A 15211-nucleotide genomic window follows, 5' to 3' on the forward strand; every position below is an offset into this window, starting at 1 on the left:
TTCAAATGCGAGGACCTAACAAAGGGCCATACCCCTACGGGGGGGGGGGGGGGGGTAGGCAGTTGCCCCCCTGAGAATCTCACTTTTTTTCTTTTTTTTCACTCCAGAAAATAGCGTACACATCTCAGGGTTTAATTTGTATAGTGTTTCATTTGTTTATAACATTTTTATAAAATAAAGACAAATGCAAGAACAGATCAAAGGTGGTTATGAGGAGAATCTGTCCCTCCCTAAATTTTAAAATTACGGTAAATGTAAAGAATATATCACATAGTACAAGAAACAAAAGTAATGACATTTAACTACACTTCAACTTGTTCAAAGACATTGTTCGTTTATTATATATGTCAGGCACCATCAGCTGATCTGCTCTATCGATGGATCGTGCGGCCAGTGGCGTAGCGTGGGTTGCCAGTGCCGGGGACAAGGCAAGTATTGCACCCCCAACCAGTGGACCGTTGGCACTCCCAGAGTCCGTTCCACCAGGCCAGAATTTTGCACCTGGAGCAACCACCCCGGTGGTCCCGCCCACGCTATGCCACTGTGTGCAGTACCATCGATGGGTTAGTCATTAATACAGCCATTGGTAGATCGCTATGCCACTGTGTGCAGTACCATCGATGGGTTAGTCATTAATACAGCCATTGGTAGATCGCTATGCCACTGTGTGCAGTACCATCGATGGGTTAGTCATTAATACAGCCATTGGTAGATCGCTATGCCACTGTGTGCAGTACCATCCATGGGTTAGTCATTAATACAGCCATTGGTAGATCAAAGTTAAAAGTTTGTTTTTGTTTTGTTTAACGACACCACTAGAGCACATTGACATCATTGGCTATTGGATGTCAAACATTTGGTAATTCTGATTAGTCAGAGAGGAAACACGCTACATTTTTCCATTAGTTGCAAGGGACCTTTTTTTATCTGCACCATTCCAAAAACAGGGTAGCACATACCACAACTTTTGAGTCGTGATGAGTTGCAGTTGTGATGCACTGGCTGGAACAAGAAATAGCTTAATGGGCCAACCATTGGGGATCGATTCAAAACCAACCATGTCTCACCCTCGTTAGATTAAGTACACATATTAAGCAAGTACATTTGAAGACACTAAAAAACCCACCATGGCCGTAGGGAAGTGTATGACTACTACCATTAATAATTGCATTATGCTTACACTGTAGTGGTAATGTTTGATACATTGTTTTATTAATAACTACTGCCACAACAAAGTTGGCCAACTTTCTGCTCTCACGACTTCTTCTACGACTGTCCAGTTGCTAGTCTGAGCACTCTTACCACTCTCTGAGCGCACCTGTCATAAGTCGGGAGTTGGAGAAATTACACCGCAACCATCGAGTCTTGACAGTTGACAGTCTGACCCTAGCATCGCATAAATACATACTATATAAGTTAAATGAGTAAAACAAAACCCCAGAAGGATAAAATAGCCTGAGTACTTTTTCAACCAAGAGTGCAGCACGATTGCTATATTCTAGCATGATCTACCGATGGCTATGCTAACAGATCCAGTGATGGTAGAGAGCAATCGATCGATAGCACAGATTGGCTGATGGTGGTAACATATAGACTAAACTGGCAGATTTTCTGATTTTCAGATTTACAGGTACGTAATATAAAAACAAAACAGTAAGTGCCCCTAGTAGTTGGTGTGGGCTTGAAATCTGTTCAAATTATACACTGCCTTTCATGTACTTCGACCAATTTTAAACAGCAGTGATCTTACTCTAATATTTCTAAAACATATAAAAATGTCTGCACTAATTTCCAAGATTGTAGTGTATAAAATGTTACCCTTTGAACCCTCTAGAAGAAACCCTGACAGTTTGTTTATTCATATTAATCATAATAAAATTTTAGCAGGTTAGAAAAACATGAACAGCATTAATTATACCTCTGTGTGTGTGTGCGTGTGTGTGTGTGCATGTGTGTGTGTGTATGCATGTGTGTATCAGAGTGTATATAGTACAGATGCATGCGTACGTGTGTGCATGTGTTTGTCCAAGTGTATATACAGGTGCGTGCGTGCGTGCATGTGTCGCACACACACACACACTGCAGTGGTGGATCCAGAAAATCCATTTAGGGGGGCCCTCAATAACATGAGGCAGACTGCCAATAGAACTTTGGGGGAGGTTTGGAGGGGATCGTAAAAAAAAATGAAAATTAATATATAATAAAATTATAACTGTCGCAAAATTTAGGGGGATCCGAGCTCTGCCCCTCCCCCTAGATCCGCCTCTGCACTGTTATGTAAATATGAACAGTATCTTATACATGTATATGAATAACATGCAAGCTAAATACGCAAGTCAAGAAATTAAACAATAAAATCCCACAAACATTCAGTATTTCTGAACTGACAAACAATTTGAATCACTTTTTAACTAAGCTTTTCACAGCCTTTTGATAACATTATAATACACATCTCGAATGTAACATCAACAGAAACAACAATAACATAACGTTACATTCAAACATAATACTTAGTACATGTACCAGAATATGTACACGATACCTGTACTAATTAAGGCAAAACCAGGGGCGTAGGCTAGGGGGGTTCGGGGGGTTCGGATGAACCCCCCTGCTGAAGCAAATGGTCCGCTTTCAGAACTAAAACATACAGGTTTATACATATGGAGTTTCTGGTGGCGCAAAAACAAAATAGAAAAAGGTCAACTTGGTCCATATTTGAACCCCCCCCCCCCCCCCCCCCGTCCAGATCACACTACGCCCCTGCAAAACCACAGTTTAATTGTTGTTTTTAAATTCCACTTGTAATACATATCCAACAAATCAAATGGGTTCATAATCTTGACTTTAAAGAAATTTATTCCCATAATAATTATAAAATGTGTCCGTCTACCCTTGTATAGATATGAATGTTGTAATAATTTTTATTTTTTAAAGATTTATTGAAGGACTGACCTAGTTTGTAGCCATTGAAATAATGCATTTATATACTCAGGCATATTACATATGGGATAAAAATATATAGGGAATAACTGGTTGCTGTCTTAAGATATTGGCTTTATCCTGCGACGGTTAGAATGGTGAATGCAGCGAGGTTCTGCCGAACTGCATTCACCATTCGACCTGAGCAGGATAAAGCCAATATCTTAAGACGGAAACCAGTTATTTCTTTTATCCTGCAATACTACAGGAATATTCGGAAAATCATTATTTATTCCAGTTTTGTGTACACAAATAGAGTATTGTCAACCTAGCAAGGCTTTTGCCGTATGACATCATACAAGATACATGACGTGATTATTTGTATGATTATTTGTAAGACGCTAGTTACATTCTGTCACATAAAAAAAGCGTTTCTAATCTCTTAATTCACAAATAAATTTACAAGTTTTGTATTGTTATCGCAAAACTAAAAGTTATTTGTATTTACTGTACTTCAACAAATGATTTAAAGAGTATGTTTATTGAAAATCTACTCTGAAATACTCAAGTTGAGTTCGGCTATATTTTTGGTCAGTGATAAAAAGCATTATACATGTATCGATAAACACATATGGGATTCCTTCTGACCTGATTATCTAAAAAAAAAAAAAAAAACCTTTGTAGTCCAAGATACAAGAAAAAATTAATTAATTGTACCAAATTATTGTCTGCAAACTTTACTGTCTTTAAGATGACTAGATATGCATTAAATATATAATAATATAAGAATTCATATTGTATGCAAAACAATAAAAAAACAGGGGGGAAAAATGTCAGAATAATGCCCAAAATGGATTCAAAGAGGACAGACAAAATAAAAATGGATTCAAAGGGGACCGATAAACTACACCGGTACACCATACACAGTCAGAGTACCAGATTTGACAGATTCAAACTCAGTGGCGTAGCGTGGGTTGCCAGTGCCCGGGGCAAGGCAAGTATGGCGCCCCCTAACCAGTGGACTGCTAGCACTCCCCCCGAGTCCCTTCCACCAGTCCAGAATTTTGTACCCAGGGCAACCGCTTCGGTGGCCCCGCACACGCTACGCCACAGTTCAAACAAAGTTATTTTAACTGGACAGGACTTAGAGATTGTGCCGGTTTACATAACAGACGCTCGTTTTGATATTCCACAGTACATGTATATTGTAATTTTTATATTATAGAATGGCTACAAGCTGAAGACAATCGCTTTGAAATGAAGTGAAATGTATATGTAGTTGTTCACAAAGGTATTTTCATTTAAAGAAATAATCCATTAAATTTATTTTGTTACATACAATTGTTCATCATTTGATTCTGCCTCATGTAAAAATATTTCTTAACTAATCTCATATTTCCCACCCCACCCCTCAAAAAAACAAATACACCCACCCCCAAAAACATAAGCTCCTTATTGTATTTTTATTATCATGCAGTTAAAACTGCCACTCATCAAAATGCCACATGCAAATTAAAATTGGAGAATGTACCAATTGTCATAGTTACCAGAATAGACCCTACAAATTCCTAATTCTACCTTTAATACATATTCAGTATTTGTTTTCTTTTGTACATATAAAAAATAAAACCCAAACCCCAGCATATTTACACCAATTCCATTATATAAAATGTACAAACAATCAGGCTACAGATAATGCTCAGTGACAATCTATTATGCATTTTCACAGTCGACAATTACATCTGTAGAGCCCAATAATCAAATTTTGATCACAATCATCAACAACACTTTACCGGTATGTTCATTTGGTAAAATGAAGCTATGGAATTCTTTCATTTCATACACATACACCAGGCCTTGTGTTTTAAGTACATTTGTAAAATGTATACCTACAGAAATATCTGCATAAAGTGAAATGGAGCACAATAAACCATTTGTTTGCCTAAAGATTGTAAGAAAATGCCCAACAATTTTTCTCGACTACAGTCTCTTCAATATTTTTATTTATTTTATCAACACTAAACGTTGTTTTTCCTTTTGACTAACATCACTATTTTTAAGCCAATATATGTAACCATGGATTACAGGGATAATCTCCATTATAATGTTAAATTGATACAAGTTATTTAGAAAACAAAGTTTAGCTTTGGCATAGAGTTTGGGGTTCTCATATTTATTAAAGGTGAAAAGAAAAAAAATTACACACAGAGCTCATAAAATAATAGTGTTTCAGAGATTGTGAAAAATATTTTTAGGCAAGGTAGAGTTTTTTGTTGTTGTTGTTTTTGGGGGGTTGGGGAGGAGGGTTATTAAATTCATCTTTACGAGTCCTGGGGCCTAATTCACAAAGGTCTCTTAGGCTCTGCTAGACAACAAAGCATCCTCTTTACAAGTCTTTTAGCATTGCACTGCGAGATCGCAAAGTTGCGATAGTTTAGTGAATTAGGCCCTGATGTCTAGATAAAATGTTACATTTAAGTACTCTTTTTATCTACGTCAATATGAAATTTAAAAAATAATAATAAAGTGAAAGCAAAACTGGACCATCTTAAAACCAGACGTTTTACTTGATCCCATGGGTGTCCAGTTTAGACCGGTTTCACTGTACATAGAGGGCAGGGGGAAAAAAAAAAAAGGTTAGTCCTTTTTAGGAGGTATGGTCAGATGCTCAAAAAAATCAAATTAAGCTTCTAGGCAGACTTTGTTTTTCACTTGCCTGCAAATTTTAAAACACAAGGCCTGTATACGATTATCCGAGGTACACTCCAGAACTTCTGGCGTGTGCCTCGGTTCAACTCAGAAATTACTGTACGGTTTGTAATCATCTTTGGCTTCCTGTGGTAGAATCGTGTAGATGTCGAGATACAGTTGCCGATATGCACGCGAGAAGTAAAACAAAAGAAATCCCCACTTCCACGTCATAAAACACCAAATTGTGGCCAGGTAGAAACCATTACCATACGCCTTAAGATCTGAAATATATCAAAGTTACAAATTTACAGTTAGTAACCATAGGCTTCAACATCTGGAAATATGTCAGTTTACAAATTTACAGTTAGTAACCATTACCATTGGCTTCAACATATGGAAATATATCAAAGTTACCAATTTACAGTTTGTAACTACATGTAATACCATCAGCTTCAAGATGTGGAAATATATCAAAGTTACCAATTTACAGTTTGTAACTACATGTAATACCATCGGCTTCAAGATGTGGAAATATATCAGTTACAAATCAACAGTTAGTAACTATTACCATCTGCTTCAAGATGTGGAAATATATCAAAGTTACCAATTTACAGTTTGTAACTACATGTAATACCATCGGCTTCAAGATGTGGAAATATATCAGTTACAAATCAACAGTTAGTAACTATTACCATCTGCTTCAAGATGTGGAAATATATCAAAGTTACCAATTTACAGTTTGTAACTACATGTAATACCATCGGCTTCAAGATGTGGAAATATATCAGTTACAAATCAACAGTTAGTAACTATTACCATCTGCTTCAAGATGTGGAAATATATCAAAGTTACCAATTTACAGTTTGTAACTACATGTAATACCATCGGCTTCAAGATGTGGAAATATATCAGTTACAAATCAACAGTTAGTAACTATTAGCACAGGCTTCAAGATGTGGAAATATATCAATGTTACCAATTTACAGTTTGTAACTACATGTAATACCATCGGCTTCAAGATGTGGAAATATATCAGTTACAAATCAACAGTTAGTAACTATTAGCACAGGCTTCAAGATGTGGAAATATATCAATGTTACCAATTTACAGTTTGTAACTACATGTAATACCATCGGCTTCAAGATGTGGAAATATATCAGTTACAAATCAACAGTTAGTAACTATTAGCACAGGCTTCAAGATGTGGAAATATATCAAAGTTACAATCTCAGCTCCCTGTGTCATAACATCACTTACTACTAGATCACATTGGTTTATTAATCATTGGCTATTGCACAGCGGAAACAAGAAATAGCCCATTTGGGTCCCATCAATGAAGACAGATACCTGACCGACTATGTATCAAGTCAACGGTATCCCAGTGGGCTACATCCCGATCTACATCACTTACTACTAGATCACATTGGTTTATTAATCATTGGCTATTGCACAGCGGAAACAAGAAATAGCCCATTTGGGTCCCATCAATGAAGACAGATACCTGACCGACTATGTATCAAGTCAACGGTATCCCAGTGGGCTACATCCCGATCTACATCACTTACTACTAGATCACATTGGTTTATTAATCATTGGCTATTGCACAGCGGAAACAAGAAATAGCCCATTTGGGTCCCATCAATGAAGACAGATACCTGACCGACTATGTATCAAGTCAACGGTATCCCAGTGGGCTACGTCCGATCTACATCACTTACTACTAGATCACATTGGTTTATTAATCATTGGCTATTGCACAGCGGAAACAAGGAAATAGCCCATTTGGGTCCCATCAATGAAGACAAATACCTGACCGACTATGTATCAAGTCAACGGTATCCCAGTGGGCTACGTCCGATCTACATCACTTACTACTAGATCACATTGGTTTATTAATCATTGGCTATTGCACAGCGGAAACAAGGAAATAGCCCATTTGGGTCCCATCAATGAAGACAGATACCTGACCGACTATGTATCAAGTCAACGGTATCCCAGTGGGCTACGTCCGATCTACATCACTTACTACTAGATCACATTGGTTTATTAATCATTGGCTATTGCACAGCGGAAACAAGGAAATAGCCCATTTGGGTCCCATCAATGAAGACAAATACCTGACCGACTATGTATCAAGTCAGCGGTATCCCAGTGGGCTACGTCCCGATCTACATCACTTACCCATGCAAAATACAAACACAGGCTTTAGATTCAATCTTGTCTCAGTAAATTACAACAGCATTTACACTCACCACCACCTTTTATAAAATTTGCATATCGTTCCACAAAACAACTCTCCTCCTCCCATCCCCAGTATAAATTCCTGGCTATGCCACTATTTAAACATTTTAAAAAAGAGAGAGAGCGTATATTCTGTGGTCCTGAAGACGAAATGGGATGGGGCCTTGGGTGGCACAGCTCCATGAACTTAATGGTTCCTAATGTGATCTCACAACTGCAGACCTCACCATGGAATGGGTTTTATTGCTCCACTAACATAGATTATGAGTCCAGTAGCATTTTAACATATTACAATATTAATACAATATAAAGTTTGTTTTATTTAACGACGCCACTAGAGCACATTGATTTTTTATCTTATCATCGGCTATTGGACGTCAAACATATGGTCATTCTGAAACCCGCTGTCGCCACATAGGCTACTCTTTTATGACAGGCAGCAAGGGATCTCTTATTTGCACTTCCCACAGGCAGGATAGCACAAACCATGGCCTTTGTAACTTTGCTGAACCAGTTATGGATCACTGGTCAGTGCAAGTGGTTTACACCTACCCACTGAGCCTTGCGGAGCACTCACTCAGGGTTTGGAGTCAGTATTTGGATTAAAAACAATACAATATAAATTCACATGCTATGGGGAGCTAAAAATTACAAGTCTCAGGGGAGTGTTAGTGATAAACAGCAAGGTTAGTAAAAGTCAATCTAATTAAAATTAGCTCCACTATTACATGTGGATCTAAAGACAGCCAGTTGGAGCTCATGTCCACCAATCAAAACCTTACTTGCAGAATCCTGCCAGTGATTTAAAACTAACAACACTGCGTAGTCCCCTATGTCCAGGTAACATTTCGTCTGTAAATAATAATTTAAATATTGACCAATCACACTTCGCCTTTTATAACGTTATTTGGGAGCATACAAATTCTAAAAATATCGGGCGAGTCTATTTTAGTGGCCGCAGTACAGCGAACCATACCAATACGTACGGGGTGGGTTATCAGTTTTTACATTAAAAATTATTTATTTATTTATAAAATTAAAAAAAACTAAATCAGTCTTCAGTTTTACATTACAAATTATTTATTTTATAAAATAAAACATGTTTTACGGCATTCGTAATTCACACGAAACATGTCTTATACCCTCAGGATAATTCGGAATGTTTTCAAATTATTTTTAAATCACTGGCAGGATTCTGCAAGTAAGGTTTTGATTGGTGGACATGAGCTCCAACTGGCTGTCTTTAGATCCACATGTAATAGTGGAGCTAATTTCATCTGCAAACTGTGTAAATTGGCAAAGCCATTCTCACATAAGTTTGCGGATCATTTTGGTTTTTGTTCATACCCAGATGAACGTAAAAAAAATAACAGACAATACTTATAATTTGAATCATACTTGCTAATAATAACACCAAAACTTCGTACTTTATTTTGAATTATTTTTGGTCCATAAACAATAACGCTCAATAAAACAACTTGCCCACATAAAATGACGTCATCAGATATGACGTTCCCTGACAATATAATTTTTACGTTCATCGAGAATTTAACAAACTCTTGTTGCTACGTCTGGACCAATGTTGTAATGAATGTGACGGAAAGTTACTTATAAAGTAATGATTCTTACGTTGATGTTGTGTTATGGCCAAGGTGAGGTAGGCCACAAAGCCACAGACGCCAGCCAGCTGTATAAAGCAGCCGGTCAACATGAAGTAGCGGAGCCGGTACGGGAATGTTCGCCAGACGTCTCGAGTATACTGGACGTGAACAAACAGTGTGACAGCCGCTCCCAGAGCTGAAACAAGCAAGAAAGGAATGTTTTATTTAATGACACATTTCACTCATTATTTTTTGTCTTTTGAACCCACTGCTCCCTTTCCAATCTCTCCTTTGAATTCCAACTCATTTCTTTCTGATCTGCCAGCTTCTTCTATCTCTCTATGTCCACCACCACATCCCAGTCCTTCTTGTCTCTCCAACCATGACAGGTTCTCGTCTCTTGTGGCTATCTGTGCTGTGGGCTACGTCTGACCACTTAGTTACTACTGTCATTGTTAAGAAGCACTTTAACCAACTACTACCCTCCCCTACCAGTGTTTCTGCCAGAACAAAATATTTGGGTATGGCACTATTGAATTGGATGCAACTAGTCAACAGGGGGTATGGGAGGTGGGGCCTCCCCCAGAAAGAAAATTGGTGAAGTTTAGGGTTAGGGTTAAAAAAATCATACAGTAATGATAAGAGTAATTAATTTTGTCAAAAGTTTAACTTAAAAAAAAAAATAATCTGCTAACAAATTTGGGTATGACGCCATACCCATTTTACCCTCTGGCAGAAACCCAGCTTACTATCGGCGGTCGTTAGTGCCACAGCAGAGGGCAAGGATGCCAGGTGGGTGCAGGAAAGTACACAGAGACTGCACCTGTGGAGGAAATTGTGGTAGGTAGGTGATGATGGTGTGGACAGCTCAGAATATATGGCAGTACAAATTGACAGACAGGGTCAAAACAGATTGAAATCATGAGAGAAATTGGAACTTGTTTTATATTAAAACAATGAGAATGATAGGCAGATTAGAAAGATGAATGAATATATGAGCCAGTTTTGACGGGATTTGAACCACGGTCGTCAGCTTGATTATCCAGCAACTTATCCACTGGACCACGGAGCTCACATAACTTCGAAACACATTTTACCGACTGGAATGAAAAAATAGCCCAATGTGCCCACCGATGGGGATCAATCCCAGACCAACTGCCCATCAGGCAAGTGGTTTACCACTGGGCACTCCCAGACCTGAATGTTATACAACCATTGAGAGGTTCATGCTTTCTACATGTAAAACTGATCACAACAGAATGATGGAAATACATGGTGAAAATGTTCTGACTAGCTCACTTTGCCCAGACATCAGTATATTTGCCCCTTGTCTCATACCCATATGGATGTGATGCTTGTGGGGGAAACTTTGTGACATAGCACAGTCTAGTGCATTAATATAAACCTCGGGCATGATCATGTTACAGTGCTGTCCGGTGTATCGGTGCACCTAAGCATTCAAAAATCATTTTCTGTGTGAACACTGTGAAATACTTAATAAAATGTGTCTTTCACCAATGAAGCAATGCATAATCTAAGATACACTACAAATTGTCTTATGTCTGTAGTAAATAAACATTTTAAAATTGTGCATAAATGTAGACACCCTCTTGTATCCAAAACGATTTGCATGTCCGGTGATTCGGCACAGTAAATGTGGATCGTTGACCCCGCTATTTATAAACCGCCCATGACCTCACTTTTAGCCCATAAATGCTACACTATTGTCCCAAAATTATTTTAGTACTTTTTTGTTTTGTCTTGTTAAAAATATTACTATGAAAATGAACAATCACACATGAGCGATTTCGTGATCAGTTTCGGAATAGTTTTCTTGAGTGGCACAGTACTGCGGATGCATACATGTTCATTGTCACGCATGGCTAAGATGCCTACATGGATTTTATTTTTCTCGGGTAGATTGTGCACACACGTGGATCTTATTTTGCTTTGTGACAATTGTGAACTGGAATGACTGCCAATTAAGGTGTAAAAGTTTCGTTTTCTTTGCATTTATCTGTGTTTTTCTTTTCAGTTTAAATAACAATAACCGAAGAATTTTTTTTATACCGTTTACTATAATTTAAAAAATGCGGGAAAGGTGTTTTTAGACTGGTTTTAACATTCTTAATATCAATAAGGCTGACCTACTTTGCCTTTATATACACGAAAACAGGTGAATGATTTATTTTGAAATTAATTGCATCCTTAACAATAAATATGTTGAAACTTGATTAACCATTGAAAAAGGAATTGTACTTTAATTCGTTAAAAACACTGACAACATGACAATTTCTAAGCATACTTAAGCAAAATACCAAGTGTGCCGATACACCGGACACGGTTGTATGCATTCATTTATATAACAACTGTCTGTTTATATTTATAAACAATGATATGATTTAGAAATGAAAGAAAGAAATGTTTTATTTAATGACACACTCAACACATTTTATTTATGGTTATATGGTGTCAGACATATGGTTAAGGACCACACAAATTTTGAGAGGAAACCCGCTGTCGCCACTTCATTGGCTACTCTTTCCGATTAGCAGCAAGGGATCTTTTATTTGCGCTTCCCACAGACAGGATAGCACAAACCATGGCCTTTGTTGAACCAGTTATGGATCACTGGTCGGTGCAAGTGGTTTACACCTACCCATTGAGCCTTGCGGAGTACTCACTCAGGGTTTGGAGTCGGTATCTGGATTAAAAATCCCATACCTCAACTGGGATCCGAACCCAGTATGTAACCTACCAGCCTGTATACCGATGGCCTAACCACTATCGTGACTATGCCACCGAGGCCGGTGATTTAGAAATGAATGGTTATGCTCACAGAAACTGGTATTTCTACACTAAAATGTAATGTAAGAAATTAATGTTGTTTAAACATTTACAAAATTATGCAAACGTGACAGCCATGGCATAGTGACAGTGTGAATGACAGGTCATAACGACATAACATCTGTTGAGAACAAATCGCTACAATAACTAAGTTGTGACATGTTTACCCGATAGTAGACCCCAGAGAGCTGTGTTCCAGTTTTCATAGTGTAAACCAAACACAAAGAAAATGCTGGCACCAACTAATATGCCGATAACACTAAAAGCAAATCGTATTTTTATGTTCCTGTCGGTGGGTGCTGCCATTGTACTTATTTGGTTGCATGTTTTCCTCCATTCTTTATGGCGCCCACTTCTCCTATTCATATATTTCATTTCATTTCAACTTATTTTCGTGCTTATATCCAATTAAGGTTCAAGCATGCTCTCCTGGGCACACACCTCAGCTATCTGGGATGTCTATCCCCAGGGGCTATGTTCGCGAATATATCGGTCGTTAGATCACAACGACGTCGTAAAATGGCGCGAACGACAACATACCGACGGGGTGATCGACTGTTAGCCAAAAGTGTCGTTTTCTTGTCGTTTGAAGTCTGTCGTAATAAAGGTAATTACCGTATCGTTATTTTGTTTACTACCCATGCAATGTATGTTTCGTGCAGTGCATGCGCACGCGCGTAATTTGGAACAACGAACAACGGCGAAGAATAGCCCAAAAGAAAATTAACTGGGGGAGGCGGTCGTATTATCACCATGACAGTGGAGGAGAAAGTTGTGGCCATCATCAGGGAGACTGCCACAGAAGGAATAATCACAGGAATCGACAGTTCCGCTGCGAATACATCTAACTCAGGAGGTAGTATGTCCTCATTTGCACCTGCGACATGTGGCAGTAGGCCTACTCAGGAGGTATGTCATCATCTGCAACTGCGACATGTGGCAGTAGGCCTACTCAGGAGGTATGTCCTCATCTGCAACTGCGACATGTGGCAGTAGGCCTACTCAGGAGGTATGTCCACATCTGCACCTGCGACATGTGGCAGTACTCAGGAGGTATGCCCTCATCTGCACCTGCGACATATGGCAGTACTCAGGAGGTAGCCTAGGTATTTAAAAAAGACGCCCCCCCCCCCCCCCTTAATTCCCTATACACAGCGAGGTTAGCGGATTTTTCTCCCTCTCCACCACGACTGGTACATTAAAGGCCGTGGTATGTGCTATCCTGTATCCTATGTGGAGTGGTGCATATAAATGATCCCTTACTACTAATGGGTGCATGTTAAACAAACACAACACTTTCACTAAGAAAACTCGAAAATTATCAACGTAATGGTATTTAACGTGAAACGTGCTATCAGAAGCAATCTGATTAAAATTAGTGCTACTGGGTCTACCCTGGTAGATCTAACAGCATTGCGTGGACTCCCATGTCCAGGTGACATTTCATCTATAAATAACAATTCAAATATCGACCAATTACACTTCGCCGTTTATAGCGTTATTCGGGAGCATACAAATTTTAAAAATATCGGGCGAGACTATTTATGTAATAGGCGAACTTGTTGGTCTATTTCAACATTAAAAAAACAGAGGGTAGGGGGAAGTGCAATAATAAACTCTAGATTGTATACTAGTATAAACAGATTTTATGGCTATACCATGACGAGTTTTTTTTCGTCTTGAAACGAATTTTATATAAAAATTTATATTGAAATTAGTTTCCGGCATACTTCGCAATTCACCCTAATCATTTCGTATACCCTCGGCATAATCCCGAATGTTTTCAAATTCTTTTTAAATCACTGGAATGATTTTGCAAGGTTTTGATTGGTCGAATGAAAGGTCAACTGGACATGAGCTCCAACGGGCTGCTGTTAGATCCACATGTAATAGTGGAGCTAATTTTAATTAGATTGTATCAGAGGCGGATCTAGGGAGGGGTGGCCTTCCAAACCGCCCCCAAAGTTCCCTTAGCATTCCACCTCATGTCTCTCCCCCCCCCCCCCCCCCCCCCCCCCCAAGTTGATTTTCTGGATTTGCCACTTGCTATAGTTATTTCTGGCTGAGAGAGCGGTCGTAACCGCCTAGCTCTCGAACAACGACAGAGTACTCTTTGTGGCATCGTTTTTTTTTTTTTACAAAACTAAGACGAGGAATGGTGATCCCAAGCTGGGTGAACAACAACCTGATTAAAATCAGCTCCACTGGTTAATACCCATTACTGTGGATCTGACAGCACCTCGTTGGAGCTCATGTCCAGTTGACCTTTCATTTGACCAATCAAAACCTTACTTGCAGAGTTACGCCATCGATTTACGAATTATGCCGTTAACTAATTTCAGTATAAAATATTAATGTTGAACTTTCGTTTCAAGACGGAAAAAAACTTGATAGTATAGCCATACAAATTATTTGTTCTTGTACACAATCCTGAGTTTATTACTGCACTGAGACTTGCGGAGCACTCACTCGGAGTTTGGAGTCGGTATCTGGATTAAAAATCCCATGCCTTGACTGGGATCCGAACCCAGTACCTACCAGCCTGTAGACCGATGGCCTAACCAAGACGCCACCGATGCCGGTTTTATGTTGACCGTAACGGCCGAGGACTGCGTATATAGTTTTAATTCAAAATGGTTACGATTAAAATTAAATGAACGTTCGGCCATACAGTAGAGCTGATTTCAATCAGATACTCCCCCACCCCCCTTCCCCCAAAAAAATCTTTACAAAGCTGGACATTAAATTATAGAAACCCAACAAACTGTACAGCGGGATATTAAAGTATCGTGATGTTCGAGATCTAAACGGCACAACGCACGTCGTGATATATGCAGTGTTTGTAAGGTGATTTCTAAACTGGTTCTTTTCGATTAGCAATAATATTTATCAAATTATTCAAATTGTATACA

At 38.7% G+C, this 15211-nt stretch overlaps 1 protein-coding gene across 1 annotated transcript; it reads right to left on the reverse strand.

Annotated features, from left to right (window-relative positions):
* Positions 1-902: 902 nt before the first annotated feature.
* LOC121385152 (heme transporter HRG1-like) lies at positions 903-12605 on the reverse strand. The gene is made up of 3 exons (XM_041515689.1): positions 12467-12605; positions 9481-9648; positions 903-5891 (listed from the first exon to the last, which is right to left on the reverse strand). Exons 1-3 carry the CDS (start codon positions 12603-12605, stop codon positions 5716-5718), a joined length of 483 nt encoding a protein of 160 aa, XP_041371623.1. The 3' UTR covers positions 903-5715.
* Between the last annotated feature and the right edge of the window lie 2606 nt (positions 12606-15211).

This window comes from Gigantopelta aegis, chromosome 11 (genome assembly GCF_016097555.1).
Source record: "Gigantopelta aegis isolate Gae_Host chromosome 11, Gae_host_genome, whole genome shotgun sequence".
NCBI lineage: Eukaryota > Metazoa > Mollusca > Gastropoda > Neomphalida > Peltospiridae > Gigantopelta > Gigantopelta aegis.